Source organism: Sus scrofa, chromosome X (genome assembly GCF_000003025.6).
Source record: "Sus scrofa isolate TJ Tabasco breed Duroc chromosome X, Sscrofa11.1, whole genome shotgun sequence".
Lineage (NCBI taxonomy): Eukaryota > Metazoa > Chordata > Mammalia > Artiodactyla > Suidae > Sus > Sus scrofa.
This window is the reverse complement of record NC_010461.5, coordinates 36107014-36125165: the sequence shown is the minus strand read 5'-3', so window position 1 is coordinate 36125165 and position 18152 is coordinate 36107014. Positions and strand designations below refer to the sequence as shown.

Genomic DNA, 18152 nt, shown 5'->3' with positions numbered 1-18152 from the left:
ATGTATGAAAACTCATGGACACAGGGGGGTCTGGGGATGAGAGGGGCCAGACAGGACTCTAAGACCCAGACCCCCGACCACCTTCAGAAGCCCCTGTGCGGTTTTCTGACACCACGACCATTCCCCAGCAGACCTACCTCGATGTCCTCTGCCTCTACCAAAGCACTTATTCCAAGCACAGCGGAGAAGGTGGCTGATGACAACCATCCAGAAAGGCAGGGTCTCTGTCTTCGGGAGGAGACACGTCAGGGTGACACATGCAGTGGTCAGAGGGGAAGGAAGGGTCTGGAAAGAAAAGTGATGGATGGAAGGACATCAGGGCAGCTGCATAAACCTGGCATGACCTTTCCAATTTAACTCGGTAATGGGTAAACCCTTGGATTTTAAAATAGCATTTGCTTTAAGTAGCCCTCTTAATTAGTATTAATTAGCAGCTGGTAGTTTCTGTGGCCTCCTAATTGGTGGTTTGTAAGCCAAAAAGTTGAGGTGGAGAGTGGGGTGAAGGCAAAGGTGAGGGGGGAGAGGGGCTTCGAGTTTTCTAGAATGAGCAATTAGTCAGCATTCACATGAAAGCAGGGGCGCTTCCAAGCTTGAAAAACTCCCCAGAGGAGTCACCCCTGGCTGGGTCCACTCCTTATCATGCTTGACACAAACATACACCCAGCTTCCTTTCACAGGTGGCTGCTGTGGCTTTTGGCCAATAGCACTTTTCTCTCCAACCTTCTCTGAGCCGTGGACCCGTGATATTTTTACAAACCCCTTTCAGAGGCATTGCCCTCTTGCCCTAGCCTGTTCTGGCATGTTCTCTTTCATCTGTGGCCTTGCTAAAGAACTCCGTCCAGGCAGAAGTTGCCAGATCTTTGGGAGTGTCCTAGGTTTCTGCCCCCTGGGGAGGAGAAGTTGCCAGCTTGGAGGGCTGGCTCCAGTGAGATGGAGGGGAAGACAGTTGGTTTCTAGAAGGTCACCGAAATGTTAGCCCCTGAGCTTTGGAATCCCCAAGATTGGGTCAGAATTCCAGCTCTGCTGCTTGCTATCTGTGTGACCTTGGGTTCACTGTATGTAATCACCTCTGAACCTGTTTTCTCAACGCTGCTGATGAAAGAAACTTTTTCAGAGACTTGTGAAAGTAAATGAAATCATGCATGCTCAGCGCTTACCACTTTGCCCAGCATATAAGGAGTGCTCATCAAATGGCGTCTATTATTATAAACAAATACTGGACTAATTAGATCAAAGTTAAGCCCTAATGAGGTCTTCGGTACAAGACCTAAACCTAAATTTGAACCTAGACCTTTGGCACCTACCACCAGGAGACCTCACTCTCCCCGGGGCACCTAGAATCCATTTGGCTTTGAGAGATGATATCTAGCTCCTCAAGGGAGTCTGGAACCAGCAGCTAGCCTGTCACCAATGTCTTAAACAACCCCATGAATTGTGAAAAGAACTTGAAGCCCAGCTGGCTTCTCCTGGTATGTTTCTAGGCCTAGAAGGGTTATCTGACCTCAGCTCAGTCTAAGATCGTGTCCTAGAGGCACCCTGGCAATCCTCAATTGGCCCTTGGCCCTAGGCACCAAAGCATCTAGGGATTTTTCTTTCATGGCATTTGCTATTTGCACCAGTTAAGGTGAGTCTCAATTGTAAGCAGCAATGAGCAGCCACAACGGGCTAAACAAGATAGTTTCTTTCTTTCATGCACAAAAGTCCAAAAGAATGAAGCCCAGGACGGGTATGGTGGCCCTGTTCCATCTAGTACTCAGAGATGCAGGCTCCTACTATCTTGTCACTCAACTGCATTGTCTCCATACCCAAAGTCACCTCTTGGCCCCAGATGGCTGCTCCAGTTCTAGCTTTCCTCTCCACACTCTAGCCAGCAGAATGGAGGATGGTAGCAAAAGGCGCAAAGGACACATAAGCACTGTCTTTGAAGGAAGCCTTCCAGAAATTTGCCACATGACCTTTCTCTTTATGTCTCTGTTTTTTCATGTGACCACACAAGGCTGCAAGGAAGCATAGAGAACAGATGGTTGATCTGTAAGAGAGGGAAACACAAAGGGAGCACACAGAGAAGTAGGAGGTGTCTCTGTCCATTCAGAAAGTCTCATTTGGAGCTAAAGCTAGAGCTGGTTTATTACCTGCAGTCAAAAAACAACCAAGACAATCATCGCCAAGATCATTGCCCTAACCTGATACTAATGGTGTTGTGCACGTCAATATGCCCAAGAATAATCACGTGGAGCTGTTTATTTTATGTATGTATGTATGTGTTACGCTTTTGAGGGCCACACCTGCGGCATATAGATGTTCCCAGGTTCGGGGTCGAATTGGAGCTGTAGCTGCCAGCCTACACCACAGACACAGCAACACGGGATCCAAGCCATGTCTGCGACCTACACCACTGCTCATGGCAGTGCCAGATCCTTAACCTGTTGAGTGAGGCCATGGATTGAAGCCACATCCTCGTGGTTGCTAGTCGTTACTGCTGAACCACAACAGGAACTCCGAGGTGTTTATTTTATTTTTTTTAGGGCTGCACCCGCTGCATATGGAGGTTCCCAGGCCAGGGGTCGAATCAGAGCCGCAGCCACCGGCCTACACCGCAGCCACCGGCCTACTCCACAGCCACAGCAACTCAGGATCTGAGCCGCAGCCTCAATCTATACCACAGCTCATGGCCATGCCAGATCTTTAATCCACTGAGCGAGGCCAGGGATTGAACCCTCATCCTCATGGATGCTAGTTGGGTTCGTTAACCGCTGAGCCACAATGGGAACTCCAGGAGGTGTTTATTTCAAACATCCGTTTTCTGATCAGATCTCCCAGAAATTCCAGTTTCTTGGGTCTTGGGAGGCCAAGACCTGCATTTTTAACAATCTCCCTGCTATCCACCCCTCATTCTTTTGTAGGCAGTCCAAGGACTACAGTTTGAGAAATACTGATGTACAGTCAGTTCAGAGATATATCAGTTAGTACTGCTGTGTAACAAACAGTCCTAAACTTACTGGCTGAAAACAACACCATGTTATTTTGCTCACAAATTCTTTGGGTCAGGATTTTGGAAAGGGTGTAACAAGGACAGCTTGTCTGCTCTATAATGTCTGGGGCCTCAATTAGGAGGACTCAAAGGCTGAGTGTGTCTCAAAGGCTGAGGTCTGGAATCACCTGGAGGCTCCCCCATCACTCATCTGAAGGCTTTGGGTTGGGACCTCAGCAGGGGTGATCAGCTGGAACACCTACCTGTGGGGCCTGTCCCTGTGTCTTGGGCATCCCCACCACAGGGTCACTGGGTTCTAAGAGCCAGGGTCCCGAGAGAGAGCCAGGAGGAGACCTGATGGCCTTTAACAACCTAGCTGACAGAAGCCAGACTGTGTCACTTCAGCTGTAGTCAGAGGCCACCAGAATCAAGGGGGAGAGGACATAGATCCCTCTCTGCATCGTCGAACAGCACGTGGAGTGGACGCGTGCTCTCGTTGCAGCCATCCTGGGAAAAGAGCAACTTTCGAAGGGAGGGAACCTGCCTATCCGCAGAGAGACCTCAGGAAATGCCAGGTGGGAAGGCAAATCTCCCCTCATCCCTTCTGTTTTATTCGATGACCTTTCTCAACAACCAGGATTCTGCCTTTCTTCCAGGTCCTGAGCTGGAACTCAGAGTGCGACATAGGGGAATGGCGCCAGCCTTTTTGCTTATGGATGGCTCCACCTCCTCCTCAGGCCTCCAGCGGTGTATAGGTCTTTGCGGTCCCCGTTGGCTTCTCAGAAGCCTGTGTGGGCACCTCAGGAAGGAGCTGATCCAGGCCTGGAGGAAACCACTGGCTGGGATTCCACCTGGGGTGTGTCAAGGAACTCCATTCAGAATTTTAAAACGTCATCTGTCACATGGCTCTTTTGCCAGCTTAGAATACTTGCCAAGTTTTTGCTCCCTAAACCTCGCGGAAAGTACAGCAGAATGCTTTTTTCTTCTTCTTTTTTTTTTATTTTTATTTTTATGTTTTTTAGGGCTGCACCCGCGGCATAGAGAGGTTCCCAGGCTAGGGGTCGAATCAGAGCTACAGCTGCTGACCTACACCACAGCCGCAGCAACGCAGGATCCGAGCCGCGTCTGCGACCTACGCCACAGCTCATGGCAACACTGGATCCTTAACCCACTGAGCAAGGCCAGGGATCAAACCCACATCATCATGGATCCTAGTTGGCTGGTTACCACTTAGCCACAATGGGAACTTTTTAATATCCATTTTAGCAGGGCCCTGGAATGGGATTCTTCACAAAGAAAGCGCCCTGAGACTGCCTTGAAGCAGGTGCTGGGTTTCTGGGAACTCTGGCCACTCTGGCTGGGGCCTCAGACATGTGGCATCTCGCGCGCACGATCTCAGCTTCTGCATGGCTGGTTTCCTACTCAGGGCCATGCCAGCAGGCTTGAGAAAGCCCCCTGAACTGAAGGATGCCTTCTGTCCTAGCCGCACGCCCCCGGACCTACGGGAGGCCGTTCCCTTTTGTTAAAATCAAGAGTAACCTCAGGGAGTTCCCGTTGTGGCTCAGCTATAACAAACCTGGCTAGTATCCCTGCAGGTTTGATCCCTGGTCTCGCTCAGTGGGTCAGGGATCCAGCATTGCCGTGAGCTGTGGTGAAGGTCACAGATGTGGCTCAGATCTGGCGTTGCCATGGCTGTGGCGTAGGCCAGTGGCTACAGTTCCAGTTCGACCCCTGGCCTGGGAACTTCCACATGCTGTGGGTGCGGCCCTAAAAAGCAAAAAAATAAAAAATAGATAAAAAGAGTAACCTCAGACTAACCTCGGAGACCTTCACCTGGCTCTCTCACCTTCCAGATGAGGGAACAGAGGCCAGAAAGCCAAAGTGGCCCGTCTAAAGCCATGCGGCTGCCCGAGCCTTAAAGTCTGAGCACCGTCTGATGATGCTTCCTTCGGCCCTTTCAAGAAGGGGGCCTCCAAGGGGGCGGGCACCTCTCCCATCTGGCTGATGAGTAAAAGCCCTCTCTGGTCCTTCCCTTTTTCTCAGCACTTCCTCCCTTCCCTCTGTGCCCGACCCTCTGCGTTTGCTCTTCCTGTCAACAGATGGAACAGCCGTTTATTTGAGCTGATGTGTGCGTTAAGCTCCCTCCGGAACGGACTGGCTGCTGGTGGCTGTTGTGGTTCAAGCCATCATTCCAATCATGCGTGACTTCAGATCCGGGCTTCCCCCCAATAAACCCCTCAATGGCACCATTAGGAACTCTGGGGTGTCTTTTTTGATGTTGCATCACAAAAAGCCTCCAGTGTGTGACAAAGGGCAGGCCTCGCCCATAGTCATCATTCTGAGAGGTTTTCAACAGATCTGCAAATTCTTCGACATTTCTCCCGTCCCGAGGTGGCATCAGTGTCCCTCTTGAATCCGACCCTGCCTAGCCACTCACTTGGGACCAATACGATGCAGCATCAGTGAGTGACCTCCCAGGCTAGGTTAGCTGAGGCCGTGAAGCTTCGACTTGGATCTCCCCATTGAGACCCTTAGCTCTTGGGATGTCCCCTCCGGGGTGACACCTCCTCTCAGAACCCAGCCGCAATGCCTCGAGACCGCCAAGCCCCATGGGAGGCGTCTTAGATGTCACGCGCTGGGTGACAGCCCCCTCTGAGTCCACCCTTCACGTTGTCTCAGCCCAGGTGCAAGCCTTGTGCCTGCAGGACCTTTCAGATAATTCCAGCCCCCTGCTGTTTGTGTCACCCTAGCCTTCTTATCTCCCAGCTGAGGTGCCAGCCATCGTAAAGCAGAGACAAGCTGTCCCTGTCAGAAGTCCTGTCCCGTGAACCTGTGAGCATCACGAAGCTTTAGAGAGGGTCGTTACTCAGCAAGAGGGACTCGGACACCATCCGTCTGGGTTGGGGGTGGGGCAGTTATTGCAACATATCTAAGACCCCCAGGCCCCAAACCCCACAGGACACGTAGGTCCATCACCAATGACCTTAGGCAGAAAAAGAAAGTGGGGCCGGTACCTAGTTCCCAGGCGAGTTCCCTGAAGGCACTTCTGGGAGAAAACGGCAGGTGCCCAGAGCGAGGAGGGGCGGGGCGTGACGTCACATCTTCTGTTCCCGCCGCCTGGACTATCCTTCCCTATCTTTGGCCTGGCGGCTGCTACGCATCACCCAAGACTTGGTGCAGTCAGCACCTTCCCTGGGGAAGCCTTTCCTGACACCCCCGGCACTGCGCACACTGACACACACGCAGAGGCTGGGGGACGAGTCCCTGTCCTGGAACCCACACCAGGCCACATGTGCCCCCTGTACAGCACACAGCGCCGTGTATCGCGATTGTCTTCCCAGTCAGACTGGAGGCTGGGACTCTCTCACGGCAGTTCTGGCACAGGGCTCAGAACAGGAGCTGCCTGCGACATTGCTCCCCCCACCCCTTCTGACTCTGCTTTATACCCCCTTTCTCTTTGCCCAGGGTACCTGAGTCTCATTCCCTCTCTCTCTCTCTCTCTCTCTCTCTTTTTTTCCTTTTAGGGCCACACCCACGGCATATGGAGGTTCCCAGGCTAGGGGTCAAATCAGAGCTACAGCTGCCGGCCTACACCACAGCCACGCCAGATCCAAGCCACGTCTGCAACCCACACCACAGCTCATGGCAACGCCAGATCCTTAACCCACTGAGCAAGGCCAGGGATTGAACCCGTGACCTCATGGTTCCTAGTCGGATTCGTTTCTGCTGCGCCACGACGGGAACTCCTCATTCCCTCTCTTTTTTAGGCTCGGCTGAATTTCCCTCCACCGCCACCGATCCAGCCCCAAGCCTGCTTCTCCTGTTTTGCCTGGCACCGCTTTTGTGGTTAACAAGGAATGATAAAGCCCTTTCTGGAATCCTGTCCAGGAACCCCAAAGTCCAGAGCAGACCTCGGGAGGGCCTGCCCTCCAGCCCTACACGCTCCGGGCCCAGTAACCTCCCCAGCCGCGCCTGCCCGGGCCGCCGCAGGAGGGCACAGCAGCAGGAGCCGGGCAGGGTAAAAGGAGGCCGTGTGGGGCCTGATCTGTCTAGAAAGTGTCACTGGCCTTTCCCACACTGAGTCGTGTCACAGAAATTGTTGCTGACAGGGGTCAGGTGGCCTAACACTGAATTTGGAGGGCGGGGATCAGCGTGAATGGTCCCTTGCACTGAGAAGGGGCCCCGAAGGCCCACAGGGCTAATGAAGGCGGCCGGGCATTGTGAGAGGCCCGCAGGACACTCCGGGGGCCTGGCGGGGAGGCTGGGAGAGGTCTTAGCCCCGAGGGGAAGAATGCCCTTGTCAGGGAAGGCAGACATTAACTCGGGCAGGGCCGAGGGGCCCCGCATTAACTCCTCAAAGGCTGTTGAGCTGGGCCCGTGATTGACAGGTGGGCTCTGTCAATCAGGGGAAGCTGGCGGTGAGAGAATGGGCCACCAGACACAAAAGGGGACATGTTTGATGAGCTCTGGGGGCTGGGCTAGAAGGGAGGGAGACGGAGCTAGAGTCGCAGGGAGCCTGCAACTTCACGGCAGAGACCAGGAGTTTTGACTGGGGACCTTTTCAGCACAGGCACGGGTTTATTAAAGGGTGTCTGTCTTGGAGAAACTGTCAAAAGGAAGCTGGCTCGTCAATGATGTCTGCACCAGATCCTTGAGCCTGCCTTAGTTATTCGAGGAGGCACTTGGTCACAAATGATGACATGGTGTGTGCTGGAGAGGCTTCCAAGGAGGGGGTTGGGGACTCGGCAGTGACAGTTTAATTGTACAAAGGATTCGGGACATGATAGGTGCCGAATAAATACTTGATCATGTACGCACGTGGCCCCAGGGCTCCCAATTGTATTTTTAACATAAAGTTCCAACATTTCTATTTTCTAAGTTTAAAGATTAATTTAAATTAGATATAGGCAGTCATTCGAGAAAATATGGGGTGTCTCTAGACCGACGTACAGAATGGGCGGGGGGGAGATGCGTCTTCCCACCGAAAGTCAGCCGTTGCCAGCATCACGGCGTGTTTAGCTCCTGTCTTTTTCCTTAGACATCTTTTAAAGCCTAATTGTGATCAACTGTACACACAATTTGGTAATTTGCTCCTTTCTCGCTCAACGTAGTGATACAAGCATTTTTCATGTTATTACAAACTCCTGGTAAACATCATTTTTAATGGCTACGTAATATGGATTGGATTTTCAGTTTTCATTAAATTTCGGTTTTATCTTTGGCCTGATTGCTTTGAGGAGCCTAATTTCTGCCACTCCTCATCTGCTTATCTGTTTATCAGGAGTCGTGTTTTCACCATGGCCATCCCCCTTAATGGGGGAGGGGGAGGGGGAGGCGCAAGAAAGAGGGTCCCAAATGGGATGGATGTAGCATCTACCCGGGGTCACCGGCCAGCCAGACACTGTCAGGGCAGGACCCCCATGGGCCCTGGGTGTCCTGTGGTCAATGTCAATTTCAAGCATTCTGTTCCACCATGTCCATATGTACACTGGTTTTTACAGAAACCACGTGGCCCACTCCCCATAGGTATGGGCATGCTGTGATAGAAGAGAAAGATTAGGGTTGGGTAAAGTGGTGGCAAAAAAAGGGGCTGCAGCATCCAGGTGGGGTGGGTGGGGTGGCCACGTGTGCCGAATTCTCAACCTCCCACTTCTGCAGGTGCTGGGTGTGTCTGTCCAACACCAGTGATTATATCAAATCTCTTCTTGAAAGAGGGAAGAAATCCTACCTCCAAACAACTGAACGGTCCTGGGTGTTTAATTCACGAAGGAACATCCCTCAACCTGTGTGTGTGTGTGTGTATAGTTCTGTGAATTTTAACACATGTAAAAATTCTTGTAACCACTGTCACAATCAGGATACTGGACATTTCTATCACCCCAAACAGCAATTTTGTGCTACCCCTTTGTAGCCAAGCTCTCCTTCACCCTTAATGTCTTGCAACCACTGATCCGTTCCTTGTGTCTATAGTGTCATCTTTTGCAGAACCTCATACAAATGAAATTACGCAGCATATAAGTGATGGAAAATTGGTTTCTTTCACTCAACAGGATGCCTCTGAGATTCATCCAAGTTGAGTATATCAATAGATGGTTGTTTTTTTGTGGCTGAATAGTTTTCTGCCATATATCACCATTTGTTTTTTTTTTGGGGGGGTGCACCTGCCGCATATGGGGGTTCCCAGGCTAGAGGTGGAATCGGAGCTACAGCTGCCAGCCCACACCACAGCCACGTAGGTAGGCTGCTTTTTCTTGCTCTTAACAGTGTTTTTCACAGAGCAAATGTGTTTGGTTTTGATGAAGTCCAATTCATCAATTTTTCTTTTACAGATCATGCTCTTGGTCTCATGCCTAAGAATTCTGCGTAACCCTAGATCACGAAGATTTTCTCCTGTGTTTTCATCCAAAAGTTTTCTAAGTTTTACATTTTACAAATTTTTTTTGCCTTTTGGTCTCTTTAGGGCCACACCTGCGGCATATGGAGGTTCCCAGGCTAGGGGTCTAATTGGAGCTCTTGCTGCCAGCCTACACCACAGCCACAGCAACGCCAGATCTGAGCTGTGTCTTCGACCTACACCACAGCTCAGGGCAACACCGGATCCTTAACCCACTGATCAAGGCCTGGGATTGAACCCGAAACCTCATGGTTCCTAGTCGCATTCGTTTCCGCTGCACCACGATGGGAACTCCATTTACAATTTACATTTTGATCTGTGATCCATTTGGAGTAGATTTTTGTATAAGGTTTAAGATTTAGGTTGAGGTTCACTTTTTTTTTTTTGCTCCTATACTGTTTGTTGAAAAGATAACCTCTCTCCATTGAACTGCTTTGTACCTTTGTCAAAATTCGATTGGCCATGTTTCGGTGGGTCTATGTCTTCCCCCCTCTATTCTCTTCCAGTGATCTGTGTCTATTCCTCTGCCAATGCCACAGTCTTCCTGTAGCTTTATAGTAAGTCTTAAAATTGGACAGCATGATTCTTCCAACTTTCTTCGTCTTTTTTTTTTTTTCCAAAACATTTCTGGCTATTCCAGTTCCTTTGCCTTTCTATACACATTTTAGAATTAGCCTGTCTATACCTGCAAGAGATCCTGCTGGGGTTTTGATTGGAACTGTATTAAATACAAAAGTTGATCCGGGAGGAAATTGGCATCCTTGCTATGCAGAGTCTTCTAATCCATGGACCCAGTATGTCTTCCCCACCTTGTTTAGTTTGTCTGATTGATTTAAGAATTTTCTTCACCCTGTGGGAGAAGGCAACATCTCAAAATGTTTGGTTTTGAGATGAAGGGAGCGCTGTCTGTCATGCATGGATCCTGCATTTTACCTAGGCATGTCTTAACTTCCTTCAAACCCAGGAGAGACAACTTGATTTTCACTGGCAGTTTTATACTTTGGGGTCAGGTGTAAAGAACTTATCAGACTCATTTTGTGCATCGGCTAGAGAATCACGTTTGGGTGTTGGTGCACATGTGGGTGTCCTCACGTCCAGCCACGAGTATGCAGTGTCCACGTGGACTCACACATATGCTGTGCATGCATAAGCCTACATGGGGGCATCTACGTGTACACACATGTGCACCTCGGCAGGTGTGCACGCAAGCACACATATATGGGTTTTGGCATCTACATGCACATATATGCATACAAGGATGTCCGCGTCCACACACACACACACACACACACACACACACGTGGCCTTGTAGACGTGGCCTCCACACCCCTGCCTGCTTCCAGCAGCCACGTGACGCCAGGCAGAGCAGGGGGGGTGTGGAGCTGTTTGCTTCCCATGCAGAAAGCTGGCAGGAAACGTGACCTTGAAAGAAACAGCGCAAATGCACATAGAGGGAGCTTCTTAGCAACTGCTTGTTGAGAAGAAGAAAGGAATCAGGGAAAAGAGCCAGGAAACAAGGAGGGGAGGCGGGGCAATCCAGGGAGAAAGCAAGCTTGACCCTTTAAGGGAAGAGCTGGCTCCCCTCGTGTGGACAGAAGTGGATGACGACCCGGAGTCCTCGGGCCGGGAAAGCAAGCTGCATGGACATTAACCGCGTCAGCAAAGGCGGGACACACCCCGACCGCAGCGCCACCTCCTGTAACCATGGCAGTGTCCCCAGACTTGGGATCATCAGCCCCATTTTACAGAAACGGGCTGGGAGATGAAGGAGCTTGCCCCAAGTCTCCTGGTAAAGGGCAGTGTGTGCCCGCAAAGCCTGAACTGTCTGTCCCTCCCCATGTCCTTGCTCTGCAGATAAACATGGAGCCCTTGGACTGAGATACGGCTGAGCTGGTTACTCCGGGCTGCTTGACGATTCATCTGGAAGGTCACAGCCCTGTAGCAACTCAGGACTCAGGAGCCACCAAGACCAAGGAGCCTACACCTCCCCGTTCCCGGCTGACAAAACCGAGGAACAGAGGGAAGGGCCCACACCAACGGCCCGCCGGACCCCAGCCCCCTCACACCTGCTGCTTCATCACATCCCCTGGCTTCTCAAGGTGACTGTGGTTTCAGAACCCAGGCTGCAGCAAGCCAGCGCTTTGGGAACTCTCCCTAATCCTTCCATGAAGGAGCCCCCAGGGTGGGGTTGTTGATAGGGTGGCGGCGGAAGTCAGGGGCCAGGCCTAGGGCCCCACGCTTCTCAGCTCGTTCTGGCACGCTGAGGAGTTATTTGAATCTGCAGAAGCCAAGGAGCCAGAGGGCAGGAGATCTAGTGCTTTAGTCAGGAGGACCGTGAAGTCACGCTGTCTGGACGCAAACCCTAACTTCCTCAGACCTCGTGCAATGAATTCGCTTCTTCATGCGTCAGATTCCTTATGTGTTAAATAGGGAGACATATTCGCCAGAGTTCTCCAGAGAAATACCCCCAATAGGATCTTATTGCGGGGGGGGGGGATATTGATTATGAGGAGTTGACGCATGTGATTGTGGAGGCTGAGACGTTCTAAGACCTGCAGTCCACAAGCTGGGGACCCAGGAGAGCCAGCACTGGCGTTCCAGTCCAAGTCCAAAGGCCTGAGAACCAGGACAGCTGATGGTATTAGTTCCACTCTGAGGGCAGAAGAAGACCAATGGCCCAGGCAGGTGATGTCCCCTCTCACTCAGCCTTCTGGGTCGAGCCAGGCCTTCAACGGATGGGACGGGCCCCCCCCCCGCCCCACACACACACACACACACGGGAGGGCAATCTGCTTTATCCAGATACACATGTTAACCTCATCTGTTAAGACCCTCACAGACACACCCAGAGTGATGTTTGAGAAAACGCTGGGCTCCCCATGGCCCAGTCAAGGCGCCGCTTACAATTAGGTATCACAGGATGCTGACGGCATTGCCAAAGGATTGTCTTGGGGCAAAAACCGAGGTCTGGAAAGCATTTGCTGGTGTATCGTATACACCACATGGGGGAAGAGGGTGTGGCTAGGACGGATGGTGACAGTGGTGAGGATGGTAGGGAACAGGAGACAGGACTCAGATTTCCAGTGGGTGACTTAGCGAGGGGCCGGCAACGGTCAGCGTTCTATGGGTGCTATGGAGATTTATTGCAGAAGCTAGAGACTCTCTTTGGGGGAAAGACACATGGATGGAAATAGCCAGTCTCCCTCATCGCACCCAAAACCCGCCCCTATCTTTGAGTCCTCTAGGAAGATGAACCTGGGGCTTCCTTACCCCTCAAGACACGACACAACCTCCCGCACCATCGCGGTTTGAACTGGACAGTACTAATGGCCTGAACCTAGCCAGAACCCAGATTGGGACTCGAACCCACGTGCTGGCACTTAAACCCAGCCTAAAGCCAGACGGGGACTTAAACCCACAGTTTTAAATTAGAATCACTCATTTGATGTCTGGACTCACGGAGCTTCAGAGTCTTCATGTCTCTGCACAGAAGGAAGTCAGCGAGAGACAAAGTGATAGGCAAGAAATAGAAGTATTAAGATAGGACGCTTGTGAGACATGCAAGCGGGCAGCAAGGAGGCTCTGCCCCAGGATCCCGGTGGGCTACAGCGTTACCCTCCCAAGGGGAGTGGGGGTCCTCCCTGGAGGAGAGTGGTAGCTCCTCCCTGGTATCTGGGATTCAAATCAGCAGAAGGGCGGTCCTTCAATGCCTGCCCCGAGTCTGAACCTGAATGCAGACCTGTCCCATCCCCAGCCAACAACCTGAGGCGAATCTCCTGCCTCCACTCGTCCAGGAGGCCGGCCTCGCTCTGACAGCTTTCCTGAGCAATTATTAACTCACAGCGATCTCCCAAAGTCCCCCAGTTTCCCTCTCTATCTCTCGCCCCTCACAACTTCCACAACTACCTGTGCCGACTCCATCCTAGCAGGTTCAGTAGCTGCAAGATCCACCCGAGGCCCAGAATGGACAGATCTGCACTTGAGAGCAACCACCCAGGGCAGCCCATCGAAGTGCGGACAGGCCTGCTCAGGAGGATGCCTGGAAGTCCATCTGGTGCGCCTCCCAAATGTACACACCCCTTCCCGCCGTGTCTGCCCGTGGCCTCCGCCCCAGCCTCGGACCCACTGGCCTCTGCAGCCCCAGCGACCAGAGGCCAAGGGGCTTGCCCCTTCTCACCTCCCTCAAAGCCAGCATCGCCTCCTTTCTCTGAACTCACAGCAGCTGAGTGGCCGACGCCCTGCAATCCCGCCCCTCCTTCTCGTCCCTTCCCTGAAGAGACACCCGCCAGTAAATATTTTCTCCTGAGGAAAGAATTTCTCCAGTAGAAACTGTCAGCAAACAGAGAGGCTGTGAGAGGCCTGCAAATGTTTTCAGCTCTGGCACACAACCCCCATCTGGTGCTGCGGACGTGATGTGTCAAGTGTGCACGCGTGCGCGCGCGCACACACACACACACACATACACACACACACCCTGAGGATGGGCCCCTGCTCCCCATCACTCACCCTAGTCAGGCCTGCAGAGCTCACGATAAATCACCTCGGCCCGGGAGCGGCTGGGAATATGCTGAATCATCTAATTGGCCAAGAAAGACAGTGACAGACGACCCCCTCCCCCGCCGCCCGGCAGCGACGGTCCCCTTTTCATGTTAATCAGGATCTTCCAGCCTCAGCCCCGCGCAGGGCTGCGGCCTGGAGGCCGCCCGCCCGCCACCCGGCCGGCCCTTCGGGGACAGGGGCCTTGTCGCCGCTGGGCCCCTGCCTCCCGTGAGAAGTGAGGCCAGGGAACCCCCCCGGCCAAAGGAAGCCTTGCCCCGCGGGGCCCTTGGAGTGTCTCCTACGAAGGCCGTTTTCTCATAAACGTGTGATTAAGCGGAATTACAGGCTCCCTGCACTGTTGTGCATTTGGCCCAATTCTGCTCCACGGTAGCCTTTGTCCTGCCCCAGAGTCACATTTCTGAGGTTTCGAGCGGAGCTGAAGAGCTATTTCGAGGCTTGTGCTCTGTACCCAGTGGCTTCTCCGCTGGGCCCTGGGTTTTGTTTTCCTTGGCAGGGCGCGCCCGCCCACAGCAGAGGAGCAAGCGGGCAGACCTCGGGAGGCGGTGGCAGAGGGAGGCTGTTCTTCGCTGCCTCGAACCCGCGCCCTCGCGCCCTGCCCCCGGCCGCGAGGGCGGGAGGACGCCACCAAGAGCCCCTCCTTCTTTCAGCGAAAACTACCACGACCTCCAGGAACCCGAGCGCACCTGGAGGGGCCTTTAAGTCCTCTGGGGACAAGGCTGGGGTTTGAGAGGGGAGGGGGACGTCCTCGCGAGGTTTCTGGAAGCGGAGCAGATCCAAGTCACAGAAGAAAAATAACTCAGGGGAGCTCGGTTGTGGCTCAGCAGTAAGAAACCCGACTGATACCCAGACTGGTATCCGTGAGGATGCAGGTTCGATCCCTGGCCTTGCTCAGCGGGTTAAGGATCCGGCATTGCCGTGAGCTGTGGTGTAGGTCGCAGATATGGCTCGGACCTGGTGTTGCTGTGGCTGTGGTGTAGGCCGGCGGCTACAGCTCTGATTCGACCCCTAGCCTGGGAACCTCCATATGCCGCAGGTGCAGCCCTAAAAAGACCCAAAAATTAAAAAAAAAAAAAAAAAAAAGACAAATCACTGTAAACCAGCTATAATGAAAAAAAATTATACGTATATATAAAAAAATAAGTACCTAACCCGGTGCCTGCCCTATGGTGGTGCTAATGTGCCGAAAGGGACAGAAAGGTGGGCGACGGGGAGACAGAGATGTCCCCTGGCGCGCCAGCAACGCCTCAGAGAAGGCCTCTGTTTAGGAAAAGTCTCTGTGGATGAGTGGCCTCCCCCGTTTTTCCCACCCATCCCTCTCCCTGAGGAGGAAAAAGCTCTGCTGGAGCAAAATGATGGCCCACGGTGGAAATGCTCGCCTCTTTCCAGCCTCCATTTTGTGGAAAAACCAAAACAACCTGGGGAGAAGGAGTCTGGCCTGATAACGATGGAATTAATGCTGAGCTGAGGGTAACAGCTTTCTGCTTTGCCTCAGGCCAGCAAGTCTCCTGGAGTCATTAATCCTCAGCAAGTGCTTCAGTGGAAGCCAAAATCAGCTCCTCCGGCCTCATAAAGCCACCATGAAACTAGGACAGTGGGTCCCGTGTTGTAGCCCTGGAGTCGGTGTTTGCCTGGGCGCTGGGCCTAGTGACCGCCGAAGGCCTGCGTCTGCTTGAAGTTCTGTGACCTCGGTGAGCCTGTGTCTGCCCCGGCCTGCATCCACCAGGGGCCCGGGTCTGCGGGAGCCTTTGCTAAAGGCTCTGTGACTGCCGTGGCCTCTGTTCACTGAGAGCTCTGGACCTGCCAGGGTGAAGCCCAGAAGCCTGTAGGGAGGGAGGCAGAGGGAATTACTAGGAGCAGAGGATTGATTTCCTAAAGCAGAAGTAAATTTAAAAGGGAATTTTTAAAACTTCGGGAAGACTATGACAGTTGTCCCATTGTGAAAGGCTTCAGCAAGAAGAGAGGACACATTTTGTCTCTTGAAAAATCAGTTCTGGGAGTTCCCAATGTGCACCGTGGGTTAAGAACCCGACTATAGCACGAGGATGTGGGATTGATCCCTGGCCTCACTCCGTGGGTTAAGGATCTGGTGTTGCCGTGAGCTGTGGTGTCAGGTCGCAGATGCAGCTTGGACCTGGCATGGCTGTGCTGTAGGCTGGTGGCTATGGCTCTGATTCGACCCTAGCCTGGGACGTCCATACACTACAGGTGTGGCCCTAAAAAAGCAAGAAAGAAAAATCAGTTCTTTGAGACCTTCCGAAAGAATTGGTCGATCGGGGTCTTATGGGCTGGATTGTGTCCTCTAACAATGCACACGTCGAAGCCCTAACCCACAACCTCAGGATGTGACGCCATTTGGAGATAGGGTCTTTTTTTTTTTTTTTTTTTTGCTTTTTAGGGCCACACCCGCAGCATATAGAGATTCCCAGGGAGGGGTCAAATAAGAGCTGTAGCCACTGGCCCATACACAACCCACAACCTACACCACAGCACACGGTAACGCTGGATCCCCAACACTGAGCCAGGATGGAACCTGCATCCTCATGGATCCTAATCAAATTTGTTTCAGCTGAGCCACAACAGGAGCTCCCTGGAGATCGGGTCTGTTGGAGGTGATTAAGTGAAAATGAAGCCATTAGAGTGAGTCCTAACCCAGTATGTCTGGTGTCCTTACAGGAGGAGGAAATGTGGACATGCAGGTACCGAGGGAAGACCACGTGAGGACCCAGGAGAAGGCAGCCGTCTGCGAGCCAAGGAAAGAGGTCTCAGAAGAAACCAGCCCTGCAGACACCTTGATTGTGGCCTTCTAGCTTCTAGATCAGTGAGACAGTTCATTTCTATGGTTTACGCCATCCAGTCTATGGCCCTTGTTACGGCAGCCTAAGCAAGTGAATCACACGCTAAGCTAGAGTAGGGGAATGTTTAGGCCTGGCTTGTTTATTGCTTTATTTCCCCAGTACCTGTCATACCCCTCAGTGAGAAAAGTTCACCATATGCACATAACAAACCCACTCGCAAAACCAGTGGGTTAAAAACCCAGCAGTCATTTCTTTGCTTACAATTCTGTAATCTGGGCAGGGCTTGGTGGGGACACCTCGTCTCTCCTCCATGCAGCATCAACTGGGCTGACTTGACTGGGGAGCAGAAGGCTGTATTCGTTATCTCCTGCTGCCTGACATTTCCCCAGACATGTGTAGCTTAAAAAAAACCAAAACCAAAACCATGTAAATCGCATACAATTTGTGTGGGTCAAAAATCTGGGTGAAGTTTAGCTGGTGCCTCTGCTCCCGCGCCTATGAGACTACAGTCACGGTACATTTGGTTTCCTTCTGAAGGCTTGGTGGGGAATCTGCTTTCCAAGTCACTCACATGCTGATGCAGATCTTGCTCTCCACCTCATGGGCTCTCTTCTGGTGCCTCACAACATGGCAGCTGGCTCCCCCAGGACAAGAAATTGTTGTGTGTGTCTGTGTGTCTGTGTGGTTGTGGTGGGGTGGGAGGGAGAGAAAGAGAAAGAGAACCAACGCAGAAGACGCAGTATTTTTTTTCTTCTGTTTTTGGCTGCACCTGCAGCACATGGAAGATCCTGGACCAGGGATTCAATCCCATTGCATCTGTAATCTATGCACAGCTATGCTGATGCCAGATTTTAACACTGTGCTGGGCTGGGATCAAAGCAGCCATGCTACAGAGGCGAGCTGGATCATTAATCACTACACCACACAGTCTTTTCCCCACCACAGTCTTTTATACCTAACTAGGCAGGCCATCCTATCACCTGCTGTATTCCAATTTAGACCTAAGTATCAGTCTAGTTACATTAAGGAGGAGAGATGACACGAAGGCAAAATATACATGGGTGCATTTGAGCTCCCTATACAAGGATTGATTCAAGATCCGCTCCCCAGACTGCAAGTTGGTACTGGATGTTGGCTAGAAGCTGAGCTGAGCTGTGGGCTAGGAAGCATAGCTCCTCTCCCTGGGCTGCTTGGACTTCCTCACAGCATGGTAGCTGGGTTCCCAAGCAAATGTTTCAAGAGAGTAAGGTACATTACATTTTTATGACGTAACAGAGGCTTTGCCTCTGTACCCGTGGCTTCTCCGCTGGCCCTGGGTTTGTTTTCCTTGGCAGGGCGCGCCCGCCCACAGCAGAGAGCAAGCGGGCAGACCTCGGGAGCGGTGGCAGAGGGAGGCTGTTCTTCGCTGCCTCGAACCCGCGCCCCTCGCGCC

At 52.3% G+C, this 18152-nt stretch overlaps 1 protein-coding gene across 1 annotated transcript in view; it reads right to left on the bottom strand.

The window, feature by feature from the left end:
• Nucleotides 1–18152, bottom strand: part of LOC110257671 — a 98029-nt gene that overhangs the window by 14915 nt on the left and 64962 nt on the right. The window contains exon 3 of the mRNA XM_021079834.1: nt 138–285. Coding sequence (XP_020935493.1) covers nt 138–285 — 148 coding nt within the window. The remainder of the gene's footprint in view (nt 1–137; nt 286–18152) is intronic.